This window comes from Solanum stenotomum, chromosome 10 (genome assembly GCF_019186545.1).
Source record: "Solanum stenotomum isolate F172 chromosome 10, ASM1918654v1, whole genome shotgun sequence".
Classification (NCBI taxonomy): domain Eukaryota; kingdom Viridiplantae; phylum Streptophyta; class Magnoliopsida; order Solanales; family Solanaceae; genus Solanum; species Solanum stenotomum.
Genome location: NC_064291.1, coordinates 53,972,067 through 53,991,969, shown reverse-complemented (window position 1 = coordinate 53,991,969; position 19,903 = coordinate 53,972,067). Strand labels below are relative to the sequence as shown.

The window sequence follows — 19,903 nt, the reverse complement described above, 5'->3', positions numbered from 1 at the left end:
ATAAATAAGGCAAATAGTCTGGAGTTCATGCCTAGTGAGAGGTGATTGTAGATCAACTCTCACCTCTTCTTTTGAGATTATTGAAACATGATGACTTATCTACTTGATGCTTCTTTTCTTTTCAAGCTGAAATTTCACATAAAAAATTCTTCAATAGCATACTCTGTGAAAGGTGGTTCACAGAATAACTATACATACTAAAGACAGTATTGTTATACAGTAGGGAGTGTTGCGTCATTGAACTCCAATATATTCACAAGATGAGTGTTATAGAGATGCAAATGTTAAGATAAATGTAGGGAAAATGCATAAGTACCCCCAATCTATGCCCAAAATCTCTGAGACACACCTAACCTTTACTAAGGTCCTATTACCCCCGAACTTATTTTTTAATTAATTTTTTACCCCTTTTCGGCCTACGTGGCACTATCCTTGAAAATATTGTCAACACGCGCTGGACCCACAAGATAGTGCCACGTAGGCCGAAAAGGGGTAGAAAATTATATTTAAAATAAGTTCGGGGGTAATAGGACCTTAGTAAAGGTTAGGTGTGTCTTAGGGATTTTGGGCATAGGTTGGGGGTACTTACGCATTTTTCCATAAATGTATGATCATACAAGAATGTGCGACTAAGTTCCGGACTTTGCCATTTCAAATCCTTAATAAAGTTCCAACTCATAGTGCAACTAAGAACAATTTCATAATGTGTAATCCCACACTTACATATTTTATTTAAAATACAATGTACATTAGCTGACCTCTTTACTCATCGTACACTAATACACTCAGATATTAAAAATGCTACTCCCCTTATAGTTTCTTGGCTTTACTGATATAGATCGAAATTCGGTAACCTGGGAGTAGGGATAGCGAATAGCCTCTCACTTTTCTTGATGACAAGTCCAAATCCCTCTGAAAGATCAACCTTTTCGCCCTCAGGGAGTTTCCAATCAAAGGAGTGCAACAATGAAGCCAACATAAACATGACCATTTTCTCTGCTAAGGGAAGTCCAGCACAAATTCTCCTCCCTGAACCAAATGGAAGGTACTTCATATTATTTCCAGCATAGTCTAAATTTGTCGAGCGACTCAAGAACCTTTCAGGCTGGAATTCTAGTGGACTTTCCCACACCTGAGGATCCCTATGAATTGCATAAACATTCAAGAATACTTTAGTTCCTTCAGGTATTGTGTATCCACCTACTATTGCAGATTGGCTCGGGCGCTTTGGGAGAAGCAGTGGTAATGCAGGGTGTAAACGTAACGTCTCCTTTAAAACTGCATCAAGATAGTGCAGCTCTAGTAAGTGGGATTCTTCAACAATGTTATTCATCCCTACAACATGTTTCAATTCCTGCTGCACCTTTGACATTGTCTCCGGATTATTCAGAAGCTCTGTCATTACCCACTCGACTGTAGTGATTGTAGAATCAGTCCCACCAATAACAATGTCCTACAATGAAGAAACATATATAAAGACAGGGGAAAGGAACTTAGTCATCACAGGAATTTTGTAATGCTTGATTCTACCTGTAGGCAGACGCGTATCCAGTATTTTAAGTTTATAGGTTCTGAACGACAACTCTTTTGTTTATTGGGTTCTGGATAAATATTTATATATGTTAAGTGAATTTCTTAATAGAAATACATAGTTTGGGTCAAAGCTACTGGATTCTGCGAACTCATAACTTCTTGTGGCTCTGCCCCTACTTGTATGGGGCCGCGGCATGTAGGGGGCACGGCATTCATGTTTAGGTACGAGTATGTATATCTTTTTAGGACTTAAAAAAAAGGGTAGTCCGGTGAACAAAACATCCCACTAGTAGAGTCTGGAGAAGAGCCACACCCTTGGGTGTGATTAGACAACCTGACTGTTTCCATGGCTCAAACCCGTGACCATATGTGGTTAGAGAAATGACATAATTAGCCAAAATATGTCTTACAAAGTTTGTATGACCCTGTTAAATTTTCAGACTGATAAAGTAATTATTGAAGTATGTGACCATCGTCCATCTCACCTAAAAGCGTAAGTTGTTAGAGAGAACACACTTTTATTGTTTAATTGTATTTTCAACAGTAAAATGATGGAATTCACAGGATAAACAAGGTTAACGAGAGGAGCAACGATCTAGAAAAGATAAAGGAACCATATAACTTACCACCAAGATGGACTTTATTTTCACCAAGTCCAGTGATATACCAATGTCTTTCTGCTCCATTAGCTCTAACAGGATCTGTATAAAGTTTTTCTTCTCATTCCCCTGGATTTCACCTTCTCTTCTGTCTGAAAGCATCTTCAAGTGTTCATTTATGGCAGGGTCCAATATACTTTCAACCGACTTCAAAAGAGCCTCCGCATCTTTCTGTATTCCTTGTAAATCAAACCTTGCAAGCATAGGGAAGAAGTCTGATATGTTTGGTTTTCCCAGTATTTGAAGATATTTTATCACCAATTCCCTGAATTCAGTTCCATCTTTTTTATGCTTCTCCATCTTCTCTACAAAATTGCTGCCGAAGATCATACTCATGATTACATTCATTTCAGTTACAAAGGCTAATTCACCAATATCAGTGAGGCTGCCAATCTTGGTATGCACATTTCTGATTGTCTTTCTGACCTCGTGTCTCCGAAGGCTATAACAGGCCTCAAGGTTCCTGTTGCTTAACATCTCCCTTACAAACAGTTTGCGCATATCACGCCAGTAGGAGCCATAGGGAGAAAATCCAATATCTAGTCCACCATATGTGGCAACTAATCCTGCAATTGGAGGGTCACGGTTGGCAAAAATGGAGTCTTGATCGCGAACAACTTCTTTGGCTAAGGATGGTGAATTCAACACAACACATAGTTTTCCTCCTAGCCAAAACTTGTATATTGGACCAAACTGTTGAGACAACTCTGTGAGCTGGTGATGCAAATTGGTGCGGAGGAATGGTAAGAATCCCACAATCGGAAGACCACGAGGCCCTGGTGGCAACCTGGATTCTTCCTTGTTCAATTTGTACCATAGAATTGTAAGGAACACAATTGAAAGGGTGAGGGCTGCAATCCAAAGATCATTTGAAGGTGCAGAAGCCATATTTAGTGTGAAGACACTTTCAGCACTTCTAATACTAATCTCTGGAAGGATACCAATTTTTTTTTTACCTCACAATGATATAAATTGCTCTAAATTTTAGCTCAATATATCCTGTCTTTGTTAAGTACTAATTCTTAAAGGTAGTACCCAAAAGGTCTGTGTCAAGCTAGCAAAGTAAGAATGAAGTTGCTGGTCAATAAAAGGGGATTCCTAATGCAGGTAACTCTGTCTACCAAGGTTTAGGCAGATGGAAACAAATTGCTTACTCTAATTGTATAAAATTCAACATCATTTTATACATTGTTTAGTTAGCTGATAATGCGAATTAGTCGTTGTAATCCTTGCATAACTTGTATATCAACCAGACGACCCGTAATGTTTTTGCGTTCGATGGAATTTGAACCTGAGACCTCATAGTTCTCCTTTAACTTCATTTATCACTATGCCACATCCTTGGTGTAATTCACCATCCCATATTTCTCTATCATTAGATTTAGATCTCACATCATAACTAATTAAGATCAGACAGTGTGATCAGTATATAAGCCAATTTTTGCGACCATAAAGATAAGACCTATGTTTTTTTGGACTCTCCAGAATGTTGTTGGATCCTCAAAAAATACATTGCTTTTGGAGAATCCGATATGCACCAAGGGACATATTTGAATTAATCTAGAAACATTGGACAAGACAGGAATGGTTAAAGTCAAATGCTATCTCATCAACTCATCAATAATGCAGAAGTGACCAAAATTGGATAGAACTTTGAATTGGGGAAAAGGGAAGGTTGCTTTGGTCATATTTGAACACCTTAGAAGTTAGAAGGGACCACAACCAATATCACATATATGACATAAAACATACCAATAAGAGACATTTTTGCCAAGGAAAACTCAATACTCTAATACCATATATATATAAAAAAAACAAATTCTGAAGAATAAAAAATATGTTGGATAAGACAAAAGTGTCTTGAAAGTCTGAAGAACCACAATATGAATATGAAAATACCTCCCTAACCTTACTGGTGCTTCAAAGTTCAACGCAAAAACAGTAAAACAACTGTTGTTTCAATTTGATGTTTCACAAATTTCCAAAAACAACCCTTTTATCTTTTTCTTTCTTTTCTTTTGGAGAAACAAAAATTAAAGTTTCTAGTATCTATTGGATTGATAGTCTGTTTGACCAAGCTTTGGTGAAGCCAAAAGTGCTTATTCAGAGAGTTGAGTTGTCTGACCAAGCTTTTAGGATACAAATAAGTGTTTTTGAGTAGTAGCATAAGTTGACAAAAATTGCTTTACTCCTGAAGCACTTTGAAATCTCGATCAAACACAAATCGATGATATTGACAAACTGCTATATTCCAAAAAATAACTTCTTTCAATGAGCACTTCTAACCAAAAATACTTTTCAAAATAAATAGATTTTGGAAGCTTGACTAAACAGACATTAGTCGTCCTAAAAATAAGGACAAGTCCGGTTATACCAGCACTCATTGTTTACAACAAACTAATGAATGTTGTCATACCCGTATTTGATCCTCAGGATCTGATACATGCATGCACCAAGCTGACATTTTTGAAAGTCAATGCGATCTCGTCTCCTCAGCAATAATGCAGTAGTGACCAATATTGGTTTGAACTTTGAACAGGTGAAAGAAAGTGACCAACCAACATCATGTTTTATTTAAAATACGTACTCTGATATTATAAATATCATGTCAAGGTCCTTATAGTTTCTTGGTTTTACTGATATAGCTTGAAATTCGGTAACCTGGGAGTAGGGATGACCAATAGCCTCTCACTTTTCTTGAGGACGAGTCCAAATCTCTCCGAAAGATCAACGATTTCTCCCTCAGGGAGTTTCCAGTCAAAGGAATGAAGCAATGAACCCAATATAAACATAAGCATTTTCTCGGCTAAAGGAATTCCAGCGCAGATTCTTCTCCCTGATCCAAATGGAAGGTACTTCATATTATTTCCAGCATAGTCTAAATTCGTTGAGGGACTCAAAAACCTTTCAGGTTGGAATTCTAGTGGACTTTCCCACACTTGAGGATCCCTATGAATTGCATAAACATTCAAGAATACTTTAGTTCCCTCAGGTATTTTGTATCCACCTACTATTGCAGATTGGCTCGGGCGCTTTGGGAGAAGCAGTGGTAATGCAGGGTGTAGACGTAACGTCTCCTTTAAAACAGCGTCAAGATAATGCAGATTTGGTAAATGGGATTCTTCAACAATGTTATTCATCCCTACAACATGTTTCAATTCCTGCTGCACCTTTGACATTATCTCCGGATTATTCAGAAGCTCAGACATTACCCACTCAACCGTCGTGATTGTAGTGTCAGTCCCACCGATCACAATGTCCTACAATGCAGAAACATATATGAAGACAGGGGAAATGAAATTACTTGTAGCAGGAATTTTGTAATGCTTGGTTCTACCTGTAGGCAGAGGTGGATTCAAAATTTTAAGTCTATGAGTTCTGAAACACAACTCTTTTTGTTTATTGAGTTCTGGATAAATTATTTATACATATTAAGTGAATTTCTTACTATAGGTACATTCAGGTCAAAGCTACTAGTTCAGCCGAACTTGTAACTTCTTGTGGGTCCGCCCCTGGGAGTGGGGGTGTTGGGGGAGGGAGGGAGGCAACATTCATGTTTAGTATGAGTATGTATATCTTTACAAGACTAAAAATAACAGGACTGATCGGTGCATAAAGCATCCCGGGCCAGCAGGGCTGGAGAAGGGCCGCACCACAAGAGGTGTGATATAAACAACCTACCCTAATGCAAACATTAGTGGCTGCTTCCACCGCTTGATTACGTGACCAATATGTGATTCGAGAATGGATTTGAGTTCTTAACTTAGCTGTTCAAATCACATAATTAGCTAAAATAGTCTTAAAAAGTCCATACGACTGACAAAGCAATATAGAAAAGATAAAGGGACTATTTAACTTACCACCAAGATGGCCTTAATTTTCACCAAGTCCAGTGATATACCAATATCTTTCTGCTCCATTAGCTCTAACAGGATCTGTATAAGATGTTTCTTCTCATTCCTCTGGATTTCACCCTCTCTTCGGTCCGAAAGCATCTTCATGCATTCACTTATGGCAGGGTCCAATATACTATCAACCAACTTCAAAAGAGCCTCCATCTCTTTCTTTATTCCTTGTAAGTCAAACCTGGCAAGCATAGGGAAGAAGTCTGATATGTTAGTCTTTCCCATCACTTGACTATATTTCACCACCAATTCCCTGAATTCAGTTCCATCTTTACTATGCTTCTCCATCTCCTCGACAAATTTGCTGCCAAAGATAATACTAATGACTACATTCATTTCAGTCACAAAGGCCAATTCACCAATGTCAACGGGGTAACCAATCTTGGTATGCACATTTCTGATTGTCTTTCTGACCTCGTGTCTCCGAAGGCTATAACATGCCTCAAGGTTCCTGTTGCTTAGCATCTCCCTTACAAACAGTTTGCGCATCTCACGCCAGTAGGAACCATAGGGAGAAAGTCCAATATCTACTCCACCATAAGTACCTACTAATCCTGCAATTGGAGGGTCACGGTTAGCAAAAACAGAATCTTGATCGCGAACAACTTCTTTGGCTAAGGATGGTGAATTCAACACAACACATAGTTTTCCTCCTAGCCAAAACTTGTAAATTGGACCATATTGTTGAGACAACTCCGTTAGCTGGTGATGCAAATTGGTGCGGAGGAATGGTAAGAATCCCACAACCGGAAGACCACGAGGCCCTGGTGGCAACCTGGATTCTTCCTTGTTCAATTTGTACCACAGAATTGTAAGGAACACAATTGAAAGGGTGAGGGCTGCAATCCAAAGATCATTTGAAGGTGCAGAAGCCATATTTAGTGTTTCAGCACTTCTAATACTAATCTCTGGAAGGACACTATTTTTTTTTTACCTCACAATGAAATAAATTGCTCTAAATTTTAGCTCAATATATCCTGTCTTTGTTAAGTACTCATTCTTAAAGGTAGTGTCCAAAAGGTCTGTGTCAAGCTAGAAAAGTAAAAATGAAGTTGCTGGTCAATAAAAGGGGATTCCTAATGCAGGTAACTCTGTCTACCAAGGTTTAGGTAGATGGAAAGAAATTACTTACTGTAATTTTATAAAATTCAACATCATTTTATACATTTTTTAGTTAGCTGATAATGCGAATTAGTCGTTGTAATCCTTGCATAACTTGTATATCAACCAGACGTCCCGTAATGTTTTTGCCTTCGATGGAATTTGAACCCGAGACCTCATAGTTCTCCTTTAACTTCATTTATTACTATGTCACATCCTTGGTGCAATTCACCATCCCATATTTCTCTATCGTTAGATTTAGATCTCACATCATAACTAATTAAGATCAGACAGCATGATCAGTATATATGCCAATTTTTGCAACCATAAAGATAAGACCTATGTTGTTTGGACTCTCTAAAATGTTTTCGCTCCTGTGTTGGATCCTCAAAAAATGCATTACTTTTGGACATATTTGAAAAAATGTAGAAACATTGGATAAGACAGGAGTGATTGAAATCAAATGCAATCTCATCAATAATGCAGTAGTGACCAAAATTGGTATGAATTTGAATTGGGTAAAGGGAAAGGTTGATTTGGTCATATTTGAACACCTTAGAAGTTAGAAGGGACCACAACCAATATTACATATATGACATAACATACCATAAGAGACATTTTTGCCATGGAAAACTCAATACTCTAATACCATATAGTGATGCATGACTTAAACTTAAAATACATCCTTACGATATCCAAAAAGTTGCAAGATTCATCTCTCTGTCTATTTTTTTTTTTAAGAAACTCACGCCACCAACAAAAAAAAACGTGCCAATTCAAATGAATATATGTCATATGGTTAAGCTAGTCAAGTTGAGTGATTTTTTTAATTTTTAGAATTTGAGGGTTTAAATCGTATTCAGACAAAAATATATTCAAATTCTATTGCAAAAGTTATAACCAAATACAACTCCAACTTCAAAAATTTCAAATAAAGTAATTATTTTTTTATTTTAACTAAACGCCTACGTAATTTCACTAAATTTCCAGCATTTCTGTACATTGTATGAAATGTGAATTGTATTGTATATAACGTACATACGTACTAAATATTTTATTAAAGTAAATCTCTAAATAGTTGTGCGTAATATTTTTAAAATGATTTTTTTTACATAATCTTTCTAACCATCAGAACCTATTGTATAAATATTTCAAAACTTATGTATTGTTGCAAGTTAATTTAATTGATGATACAAAAAAACACATAATCTAATAACACAGAATGACACAAACATTAAATTCTTAGACTGAAAGATTCATTTCGTATTCATACCCTTATTCTTTTTGAATAACTTTGATCTTCTCGTTGTAGCTAAGACATGACCAAATTTAATTTTTTTTTTTTTTATTGGTTCAATCAGTTTCTTAATAAAAATAGAGTGAATGATGATTCTTATTATTTTTTTTATAGTACTAGTCTCTGGACACGTGCATTGCGCGTTTATTCCATATCAATACATGTGTATAATGAATAATATCAAATCTAAATGTAAAATCATTAGATATCTTTGAGCATGTAAAGTTGAAGAACTACATTCTAATTAAGTACAATGAGTAATGAGATTACCTATTACTTTCTTATAGATGATGTTCTTAATGTATGCTTCACTTCATTATGATATTTAATGTAGTTGTTTTATCATGATCAAGACCCTTAGTATTCGTGTAATTTCTAATTCACTATATGTAATTGCATTGCACATATTATCTTGTGTGAATTGTTAAAAAGTTTATGTATGCCAAGACAACAAAATAACAATAGCATAAAATAAATTTCAAATCATATTCCTTGAGAAATACATAATTTTCACATTAAAATATGTATTCTAAAGGATCAAAATCACTATTTAGACGGTAACTTATTTGTACCAATTAGAGGTGTATGCAACTACATCAATGACATTACAAAAGATAATTATTGAGAGAACAAAAAAAAAAAATACAGTGTTTCAAAGTGATAAGTAAATTAGCACTTAAAGATAGAAAGTTTCAGTTTGTGGAATCTTGCAACCTCTTATTTTCAACTAAAACGACAAGATAATTTTAGGCCATGTTAAATTTCACACCAGGTAAGGACATTATTTTTTCAATTTCTTTTTGTCTGAAGTCCTATGGACACAGATCATAATGTTACTGCAATAAATAAGTTGGGAGATTAAGGAGAATTATTATTTTTGGGTTTAATATGACCCATAGGGTGGGTTTTATTAATTATGCATAATAATAATAATAAAAAAAAAAAAAAAGAACATTTCAACATTGTTTGGTTGGCCAAACAATGGCCAGCACACCAAAATCTAAGAAATAACATTGAAATTCAAAATTGGAAAAGTCCTTCCGTGAAACTCTTTGAGAATTAGGAAATTGAATCTCTCCAACCCAAATGAAGTTAGATTATTATGCAATTAAAACAACTTCGTCCTCTTCTTCAAATCAGAAACATAAACCATCTTAATAATAATCAAATCTAAGTAACTAAATGCAAAATTAAAAGATAAAATCAAATAAAGGTAGAGCTAGTAGCCTAAATGTTGAACAGAGATGTGAGATACATATATACCTTTCATTTGTTCATGCTAGTAGCATTGTTAAATGCATTTGCTGCATGTTATGCTGTGAGAGAATTATTAGCAGCCCAAGAATAATTCATAATCAAGCATAATAATAAGTTAATAGATGGTTAAGAGAGGCGCCATATGAGAAATATTAATGTAACCCTTACCAGACACATTGAAGATGAATTTAGAAGAAGAAGAAGAAGAAGAGGAGAACATCAATGGATCTAGTCTAGCATGATTCACTGATCTGTCTATTTATAAAATTCTGAAAGCATACCGTTAGAAGTTGAAAAGAACTTTAAAACATTGAATTGGTATGGGAAAATGATTAGTCATTCTAGAGTATTGAAATAAGTGGCAGTACCAAGGAAATTAATTCATCCGTATGTATACTCAAATACATATTTATTATATTATTGTAATTATAATTATATTAATTATATTATATTATTATATATTATATATTTTTTATATTTATATATATATGGGAAGTTCCAAAGTGTAAAGTTAAAATACCATTTTACCCCTATACTAAAAACTTTTTTTTAAAATCATATATTATTAGTTAATAATAATAATAATAATAATAATAATAATAATAATAATAATATAATATATATATTATTAAAAGTGGGAAGATATATACATTGTTTTATCTATCATAATTTTTCAAATTCTTCCATTATGAGAATTATGATCATGATTAAAAATAATATCAATGTACCCATTTATCAAGAAAATAATAATTTAATTATTAAAAGGCTTAAGGACTTAAATTCTATCATTATGTAATTAAAATATTTGTATTTAATTAAATCATTAATCAAATTTAATTTAGTAAAAGGGCAAAATAGTAATTCAACTTTTCACTTTGGAGCTTCCCACTTATAATAATACTAGTCATGGACACGTGCGCTGCACGTGTGAGCCATGTTAAGTTGTATCATTCTTGTTGCTGCCCCAATAATTATGTGCTACCGGCCTCACTGCCTAAGTGTTATAATTAGTAAAATGACATCTTTTAGTAGTTATTCCTACTACAACCCATAAAATAGGATAAAAGGAGAAGTATAACCAAAGTACATGTTTGAGTTCTCTCTTTCATTTGATTTCGTGTAGTTTTTCTTGAACAATTCTATTCGGGTCCATTACGAAAGCAAAAAAAGATTACATGTTTTTAAATTTAAAAAGAAAGAGAATTATTGTGATATTCAAAATCATAAAAGTTATAAGAGACATGCACAAGCATCCTTAGACCGCAAAGTAACATGGTGAATATAATATATATTAAGCCAACTATTATTAAATATTAATAATAAAGTAGAAATAAAGCAATTCATGTTATATTAGAGTACTAAAGCAATCTACTATAAAGGAAAAAAGTAATTAACCATTACATTATTCATAATCTCACAAGTATAAGTTTCAAAATGGTAGGGAATTAGCAGAAAATATGGGGAAAAATAACCTGAGCGTTGTAGTTGTCGTTGAGAATTGACAGAGAGAAGAAGAGAAAACTGATAAAATGATGGAAGTGATTTAACACTTTGCCACTTTGGTGTCGACTTTTATAAAGTATTGTATAATATATGTAAATGATATGCGTAAATGTTTATATAATTAAGAACTTCTTGACCACATTTCTACTCTATAGAAAAATAATAGAGAATAGAAAAATGCTTGTAACACATTATAACACACTATTATCATTGCTACAACAAAAATAACTTTCAAGTGAAAATCGTAGACGAACTATAAAGTAATAATGAATCTATTAGATAAAGACTTACCAAATATTTCCATCAACTCGTGGAATTAAATAGAAAGAGAACTATAATATCATCATCATCATTGGTAATAACTTTAATTTAATTTCAACATGTGATTCGAAATTCTCTGAAGATGGAAAAAGATTTAAAAACTACCACAATGTAATTAGAATGAACTCAGAGACCACTATATATAATTAGATTAAAAGTTGAGTGGTCAAGTAGAGAGTTGGAAAGGACAAAAATAAATAGCAAATTAGATATAATATATACTTATAATGGTATATGTACTTCTAGTAACGGTTGGCAAAATGACACAAAAAGATCTCATTGAATTTGTGAAGAAAAATGAGGAGGGGGGCCAAAAGCCGTTTTTTATTTATTCAATGCTAAGCTCCCTTACCAGCTTTATTCTATATCTTTTCTTCTTTGAGTCATTAAAGTTGTTTACCCTATCCAATTAAATTGAATCTCTTCCTCTCCTTATTTAAGATATAATTATTGTATATAGTGAAAGATGTAATTCAATTCCAAAATCTCCACCTCTTCCTTTATTTATGGCTCATAAATCATACTGTAATAATTTTGATTAGGAAAATCATTTCAAAAATTGAGATTTTATTGAAATACAGATGAAAGTTAAAAAAATCTGAAAAAAGAAAATAAAAACATATATAGATGCTGAGCTTTGGAGGTGTGAAATCACCATTTTCATTTCCCAACTATATAGTTATATAGATTTTCTAAACTAAATTTCGAGTAAAATTAGAATTGCACGGTTAGTAATTTTTTTTCTAAAACAAATAAATAGAATGAAGTTGAAGCAAAGAGATCTAGAGCAGTTAATTAGTTTTTAATGAAATGATAATGATGAGAAAAGTTTTTGGGTATAAATAAATTAATGATGTGCCAAACTATATTTATAATTTTTTAGTTTATAAAGAGTAAAAATACACTTACCCACTTTTTTATTTATTATTATTATAATAATAATATTATGATTACTATTTAATGTTTAATTATATATATATATATATATATATATAGGAATTAATCTAAAAAAATTCAGAAGTCATTACTATTTTAATTAAATTTATTATAACATTTTAATTTATAGGAGGGTAAAACCGTAATTCAACTTTTGATTTGAGTTCTTCCCACTTATAATATAATAATATAATATAATATATAATATATCTATGATATGAAACAAATGTTTTTTGCTTACTTAGATAATATAAGGATGTACATTAGATTTGAGTCATAGTTAAGGGACGATTTTAGCCAAAAACTCCTTCAAACATCAAAGCAAAAACAGTAAAACAGCTGTTGTTTCAATTTGATGTTTCACAAATTTGCAAAAACAATCTTTTTATCTTTTCCTTTCTTTTCTTTTGGAGAGACAAATTGAAGTTTCTCATACCCATTGGATTAAGAGCCTGTTAGACAAAGCTTTGGTGAAGCCATAAGTGCTTACTAAGAGAGTTGAGTTATCTGACCAAGATTTTAGGATAAAAATAAGTATTTTCGAGTAGTAGCATAAGTTGACAAAAATTGCTTTACTCCTGAAGCACTTTGAAATCTTGATCAATAAACACAAATTGATGATATTGACGAACTGCTATATTCCAAAAAAAAAAAATCACTTCTTTCAATGAGCACTTCTAACAAAAAATACTTTCCAAAATAAACAATTTTTGGAAGTTTGACTAAACAGACTATTAGTACTGCACTCATGGTTTACAACAAACTAGTGAATGCTGTCGTACCTGTATTGGATCCTCAAGATCTGACACGCACCAAGCTGACATTTTTCGCAAATGCAATCTCGTCTCCTCAGATCTCAGCAATAATGCAGTAATGACCAAAATTGTTTTTTTAACTTTGAACTGGGGAAAGAAAGTGACCAACCAACATAATATTTTATTTAAAATACAATGTACATTAGCTGACCTCTTTACTTATTGTACAATAATACGTAGTTTTGATATTATAAATACTACAACCAGTGGGAAAAATCATGTCAAGTCCCTTATAGTTTCTTGGTTTTACTGATATAGGTCGAAACTTGGTAACATGGGAGTAGGGACAGCGAATAGCCTCTCGCTTTTCTTGACGGTAAGTCCAAATCCCTCTGAAAGATCAACGTTTTCGCCCTCAGGGAGTTTCCAATCAAAGGAATGAAGCAATGAAGCCAATATAAACATAAGCATTTTCTCTGCTAAAGGAAGTCCAGCACAAATTCTCCTCCCTGATCCAAATGGAAGGTACTTCATATTATTTCCAGCATAGTCTAAATTCGTAGAGCGACTCAAGAACCTTTCAGGCTGGAATTCTAGTGGACTTTCCCACACTTGAGGATCCCTATGAATTGCATAAACATTCAAGAATACTTTAGTTCCCTCAGGTATTTTGTATCCACCTACTATTGCACATTGGCTCGGGCGCTTTGGGAGAAGCAGTGGTAATGCAGGGTGTAGACGTAACGTCTCCTTTAAAACAGCGTCAAGATAGTGCAGATTTGGTAAATGGGATTCTTCAACAATATTATTCATCCCTACAATATGTTTCAATTCCTGCTGCACCTTTGACATTATCTCTGGATTATTCAGAAGCTCAGACATTACCCACTCAACTGTCGTGATTGTAGTGTCAGTCCCACCAATCACAATGTCCTACAATGCAGAAACATATATGAAGACAGGGGAAATGAAATTAGTCATTGCAGGAATTTTGTAATGCTTGGTTCTACCCGTAGGCAGAGGTGGATCCAAGATTTTAAGTCTGGGTTCTAAAACATAACTCTTTTTGTTTATTGAGTTTTCGATAAATTATAAATACATATTAAGTGAATTTCTTACCATAAGTACATAGTCATTTGGGCCAAAGCTACTGGTTCTGCCGAACCCATAACTTCTTTTGTGGCTCATCCCTTGCATGTAGGGGGCACAACAGGACACAGTGCATAAAGCATCCTGCATTAGCAGGGCCGGAGAAGGGCTGCACTACAAAGAGTGTGATGTTGACAGCTACCCTAATGCATCCTGCATTAGCAGGGCCGGAGAAGGGCTGCACTATAAGGAGTGTGATGTTGATAGCTACCCTAATGCATCCTGCATTAGCAGGGCCGGAGAAGGGCTGCACTACAAGGAGTGTGATGTTGACAGCTACCCTAATGCAAACATTAGTGACTACTTGCGCAGCTCGAACACGTGACCACTATGTGATTCGAGAATGGATTTGAGTTCTTAACTGAGATGCTCGAATCACATAATCATATATTATTTTATTATTATTATTATTATTATAAGTGGGAAGCTCCAACATTCAAAATTGGATTACCATTTTGCCCCTAGACTAAATAAAAATGTTATAAAACATGTAAATAATAAAATATTAAATAGTTAAAAGTTGAGTAATCATTTTATCATTTAAAAAAAAAGTTATTTATCAGTAATTTAACTACATTTAATTGATAGAAATCTTTCATCTCCCCATTGATTAACCTAATACAGATTACTTGAACTCAATTTACAATCCTACTATTTCATATCTCACATTTACTGTTTTTTCCCTTGAGCTTCCAAAAGTTATGTGAACTTTTCATGTTCCTTGTCAAATAGAATTGGAGTAATATATAGTGCATGTGCAGTGATTTTCTACAACCCAAGTCACATTAATCTTTCATCTTTAAGCTTTATATAATATATAGATTAGCAGCTATATGCCATAAAAGTTTGAATATATAAATATATATTGTTGATTGGTAACTACTTTATTCCTCTTATGTTCATTTTAGTTCTCAACAATATATATTTAATATATGAAGATTTCCTTGAGTTTGCTAACTAATTCTTATTTATTTCTCTATATTTCATATTTTATTTGGCAACTGTGCGCTCTTCACTTCTCATCATCATGTACATAATGGATATGCTATTTACAACTCTCCTTTTTTTTAATCAATTTTATTATTTCACATACATAAAATATAGTTTGTAGGAAACATGATATAAAAATAAGATTTTTGAGATTTGAGAAATTGTCTGTATAATTTTCAGGATATTTAGATCTTATACTTTTTAACATCTTTTACATATTTTAACTTTTTATATCAAGTCCCTTGTTCTTTAATAAGGATGCTTATTATATTTTGTAATGCAATTATACTTAAACAATACAAGTAATACTCTTATGTCAAATTTTCGTATGAAAGAAAATGTTCTTGAATAGAGATTGATTCTTATTATATTTCGTAATACGATTATATTTCAACCATATAAATAATATTCTTATGTTAAAGAAATCCTAATCTTGAATCAAAGAAAGGATACATGTAGGCGCAATTATAATTAATATATATTGATTCAATTTTTTTGATGTCAGTAATAATTAGTTATCTTCGTCATAATATAATTACTATTTTTTTACTAGGTGTATACTATAAAATTGACAATGATATTCTAGCCATATTAAAGAAGACATATGTTGATCAACTTTTTGTTCAACATTTACAAAATACTACTTTTATTCGACAACAACTTCTTGTTATGCATACGACTATAAGAGGAGGAATTCCCAATTTCTGAAAGTCATGACATAAGTTTTAATATGCGAAGCATTTGAAAACATAACCAACCTTGCTTATGTTCACATTTAAACTATTAGGTGTTCACTCTAAATTAAAATATTATAAAATATCTAATTAATTAAATGCATAATGAAGAAAAAAGTGTTTAGATGAAAAAATTATAAATGTTAACCGATTGAAATTCTCAGCTTTTATTAGGTCTTTTGGCTTTTTTGCTGATGATTGATGTAGGCTTGAGCATTTAGAAGTACATTCGAAGTTGTAACCTTTTCATTAGCAATTACAATGAAAAAAAACATTACTTATCATCATAAAAATAAATTAACTAACTAATTAATTTTCATTACTCTTTGTTGGAAATTAGCAGATGAAATGATTGTAACTAATTCGATTTATCCATCCATAGACAAACGTTAGGCATAAACAATATGCCATTTTTTCCTCTATTAATTTTTAGACTTTTTCTCCATTTTCCCCTTATTTTTCTATTTTTCAATTATTGCATACCCAAAAGTGGTTACATATACATTTATTGTGGTTATTACAACAACATTTTAGACCTTTTATTTTCTTCATGAAACGTTTCTAAAAAGTCATGGTTTATTCATTTATTTTCCTCCAGCTCCTTGTAAGTCTATTCTTATTTTACATTATGGATACTTTAAATATCAAATATTTATATTATAAATTACCATCCATATATCAATTTTCAACATTCTTGTAAACATTTGTGCATTTATGTCTATGCACTCCATGAAGGTAAGCACATACATTATCTAATCTTCTTTTCTCTTCTCGATTCAGACATTTTTTTTTTCTTCCTCTACACATTTTTAAAATTTTTTGTGTCTTTCTCAATTTTTGCTATTTTCCCGTTTGACTTTCATATATTATTGTAAACTTATAGGTAAAGGTAATGTTAGAAGAAAAATACTACCTTTGATGATGAATTGAAAATGTCAATCCAATATATGTTTTTCTACGTAGAAGCAAATTTAAGGCCAAAATATGGGGTACGTGAATTTAAAGTTTCTCTAAAAAAAATGATATTTTATGTGTATGATTTTTAGAATTAGTATAATATTATATGCTGACACTCATGCTATAAAAAGGCTAAATGATTCACTTGATTGAATGTTGAGTTATTCCCTGAGTGTTAGGATCAATATAATCCCGTCCTAAAACCCTTAGATAAGTTGAGTTGAGGAAAAAAATATATCTATAGCAAGAGTGGTTCATTTCATTATGACTTATAATAAATTTAGCATGAAATAGTAAGAGATGCTCTCTCTTTGGGTATGCTATGTAATTAATTAATAACTTTTTTTTTTTTTTTCATTTTTCTGCTCATATAAAATAGTGATGTTATATTTATTTGGTAATATCTAATTTATTTGTTGCTGAAAATTGTATTCTTTTATTAATTCAGTCTTTGAAATCACTTAGGATGGCTTGTGATGATAAAGCTACAATTTCTATGCATACTTGAGATGAATGATCAGATGTTAAAGTAGTGTTCGTAGAACATAAATTCTTTTCTATCCCTATGTCATCTATCTCTGCAATAATTAGTGGAAGACTATAGCAATTCTAAATTGAATAGATTATAATAAATGGCATTAAATCATTAACATTAAAAATATGAATAATAATCTTCTTCATGTTTTTGCAAATTTCGTTAAAGGCAATCCACATGCATTTATCATTTTTTTCAAGCAAAGATTTAGCAACATTTAACATATTTTTGTTGGGAAGTACATTGTCCTGCTTTTATGAATTTTATCGATGAATAAAATTCATATTGTGTATTTCAACATTATCTATTTTAGGAAAAAGGATCTGAAAAATAATCTAACTTTGGTCGAAATTGCTGTTACGATACCAAACTTTATGGAGGACCTTTTACCCTTGAACTATTTAATAGTGCATTTTTTACCACCTGAACTATTTAATAGTGTATTTTAAAGGTATATATGTGCCCACGTGGACACATTACTGTTTATAATTATGCAATATTTTTTATGTCCACGTGGGCACATATATACCTTTAAAATATACTATGAAATAGTGTAGGGGGTAAAAGGTCCTTTCCAAAGTTTGGTATCGTAACAACAATTTCGGTCAAAGTTCGGATATATTTCAGACCCTTATCCCTCTATTTTATAACTCAACTTTTTAAATATATCAACATTCTATAATAATGATAAGGGTCAAACATGCAACGCATGTTCCCCGAGACTAGTTAGCTAAAATAGTCTTAAAAAGTTTGTATGACACTGTTAAATCTTCAGACTGAAAGAAATATAAAAAAGATAAAGGGACCATTTAACTTACCACCAAGATGGCCTTAATTTTCACCAAGTCCAGTGATATACCAAAGTCTTTCTGCTCCATTAGCTCTAACAGGATCTGTATAAGATGTTTCTTCTCATTCCTCTGGATTTCACCCTCTCTTTGGTCCGAAAGCATCTTCATGCATTCACTTATGGCAGGGTCCAATATACTATCAACCAACTTCAAAAGAGCCTCCATCTCTTTCTGTATTCCTTGTAAGTCAAACCTGGCAAGCATAGGGAAGAAGTCTGATATGTTTGGCTTTCCCATCACTTGAGTATATTTCACCACCAATTCCCTGAATTCAGTTCCATCAGTACTATGCTTCTCCATCTCCTCAACAAATTTGCTGCCAAAGATAATACTAATGACTACATTCATTTCAGTTACAAAGGCCAATTCACCAATGTCAACGGGGTAACCAATCTTGGTATGCACATTTCTGATTGTCTTTCTGACCTCGCGTCTCCGAAGGCTATAACAGGCCTCAAGGTTATTGTTGCTTAGCATCTCCCTTACAAACAGTTTGCGCATCTCACGCCAGTAGGAGCCATAGGGAGAAAATCCAATATCTAGTCCACCATAAGTACCTACTAATCCTGCAATTGGAGGGTCACGGTTAGCAAAAACAGAATCTTGATCACGAACAACTTCTTTGGCTAAGGATGGTGAATTCAACACAACACATAGTTTGCTTCCTAGCCAAAACTTGTAAATTGGACCATATTGTTGAGACAACTCCGTTAGCTGGTGATGCAAATTGGTGCGGAGGAATGGTAAGAATCCCACAATTGGAAGACCACGAGGCCCTGGTGGCAGCTTGGGTTCTTCCTTGTGTGATGTCAATTTGTACCACAGAATTGTTAGGAACACAATTGAAAGGGTAAGAGCTGCTAGACAAAGTTCGTTTAAAGGTTCCATATTTAGTATGAAGACACTTTCAGCACTTCTAATACTTATATCTGGAAGGACACCAGTTCTTTAGGTTCTTAAACTTCATATCAAGTCAAAATGAGACAAACAAATTGAAACGGAGACCGAGTATTACTTTTGGAGGATCAAGACACACCAACAGACATATTTGATAAGTCCAGCAACATAGGATAAGAAAGGAATGGTTGAAGGCAAAGGCAACCTCCTCTACTCAACAATAATGCATTAGTGACCTATGTTTGAATTGAGGAAAACGAAAGGTTGCTTTGAACACATTAGAATTTTGAAGGTGTTGGGGTCCAGCCCTATGCTTGGCAAGATTTGCAGCAGATTTTTTGGCACACCTTTGTTGAAATTGACTGTCAGCCAATTGATACAAGGTGGAAAAATGGACATATTTTACCCTATACATAGAGACTTCAACATCAGTTTGTACACACCAACACAAAGAGGAAAATAATATAGAGAGCAATGTGGTATTTCATAGACTGTGAAAAAATAAATCCGTGAAGGAAAAAAT

At 33.0% G+C, this 19,903-nt stretch overlaps 3 protein-coding genes across 6 annotated transcripts in view; all 3 read right to left on the bottom strand.

The window, feature by feature from the left end:
* LOC125878425 (ATP-dependent Clp protease proteolytic subunit-related protein 2, chloroplastic) overlaps positions 1 to 12,988 on the bottom strand; it is a 204,749-nt gene extending 191,761 nt beyond the window's left edge. The window contains exon 1 of one of the 2 annotated variants that reach the window (XM_049559677.1): positions 12,977 to 12,988. The gene's annotated coding sequence lies outside the window, so the exon portion shown is untranslated. Of the gene's footprint in view, positions 1 to 4,269; positions 4,295 to 12,976 lie in introns of those variants that run through there. The other variant, XM_049559676.1, reaches the window with a different exon arrangement.
* LOC125878414 (labd-13Z-ene-9,15,16-triol synthase, chloroplastic-like) lies at positions 759 to 7,202 on the bottom strand. Of its 3 annotated transcripts, none has more exons than XM_049559663.1 (3): positions 7,032 to 7,202; positions 2,160 to 3,148; positions 759 to 1,453 (listed from the first exon to the last, which is right to left on the bottom strand). In XM_049559663.1, the coding sequence occupies exons 2-3, from the start codon at positions 3,078 to 3,080 to the stop codon at positions 827 to 829; spliced, it is 1,548 nt and encodes a 515-aa protein (XP_049415620.1). In that variant the 5' UTR covers positions 3,081 to 3,148; positions 7,032 to 7,202; the 3' UTR covers positions 759 to 826. The 3 variants fall into 3 exon arrangements, with proteins under 3 accessions (XP_049415620.1, XP_049415621.1, XP_049415622.1); XM_049559664.1 differs by lacking the exon at positions 7,032 to 7,202 and adding an exon at positions 6,279 to 6,988 and having other exon boundaries at positions 2,160 to 2,385; XM_049559665.1 differs by lacking the exons at positions 2,160 to 3,148; positions 7,032 to 7,202 and adding an exon at positions 6,053 to 6,988.
* A 436-nt stretch (positions 12,989 to 13,424) lies between the features above and the next one.
* The window catches only part of LOC125843182 (labd-13Z-ene-9,15,16-triol synthase, chloroplastic-like), a 7,791-nt gene continuing 1,312 nt past the window's right edge, over positions 13,425 to 19,903 (bottom strand). Inside the window, exons 2-3 of the mRNA XM_049522398.1 lie at positions 18,451 to 19,429; positions 13,425 to 14,200 (exon numbers count right to left, since the gene is read on the bottom strand). Coding sequence (XP_049378355.1) covers positions 13,574 to 14,200; positions 18,451 to 19,429 — 1,606 coding nt within the window. The 3' untranslated portion in view covers positions 13,425 to 13,573. The remainder of the gene's footprint in view (positions 14,201 to 18,450; positions 19,430 to 19,903) is intronic.

What these genes read in the sequence shown, in the direction of transcription:
- LOC125878414 (XM_049559663.1), bottom strand. Translation starts at nt 3,080, where the DNA reads ATGGCTTCTGCACCTTCAAATGATCTTTGGATTGCAGCCCTCACCCTT. An exon ending in AAATAAAGTCCATCTTGGTG is followed by an intron (nt 1,454 to 2,159) that starts GTAAGTTATATG and finishes TCTTCATTGTAG; the next exon opens with GACATTGTTATTGGTGGGAC.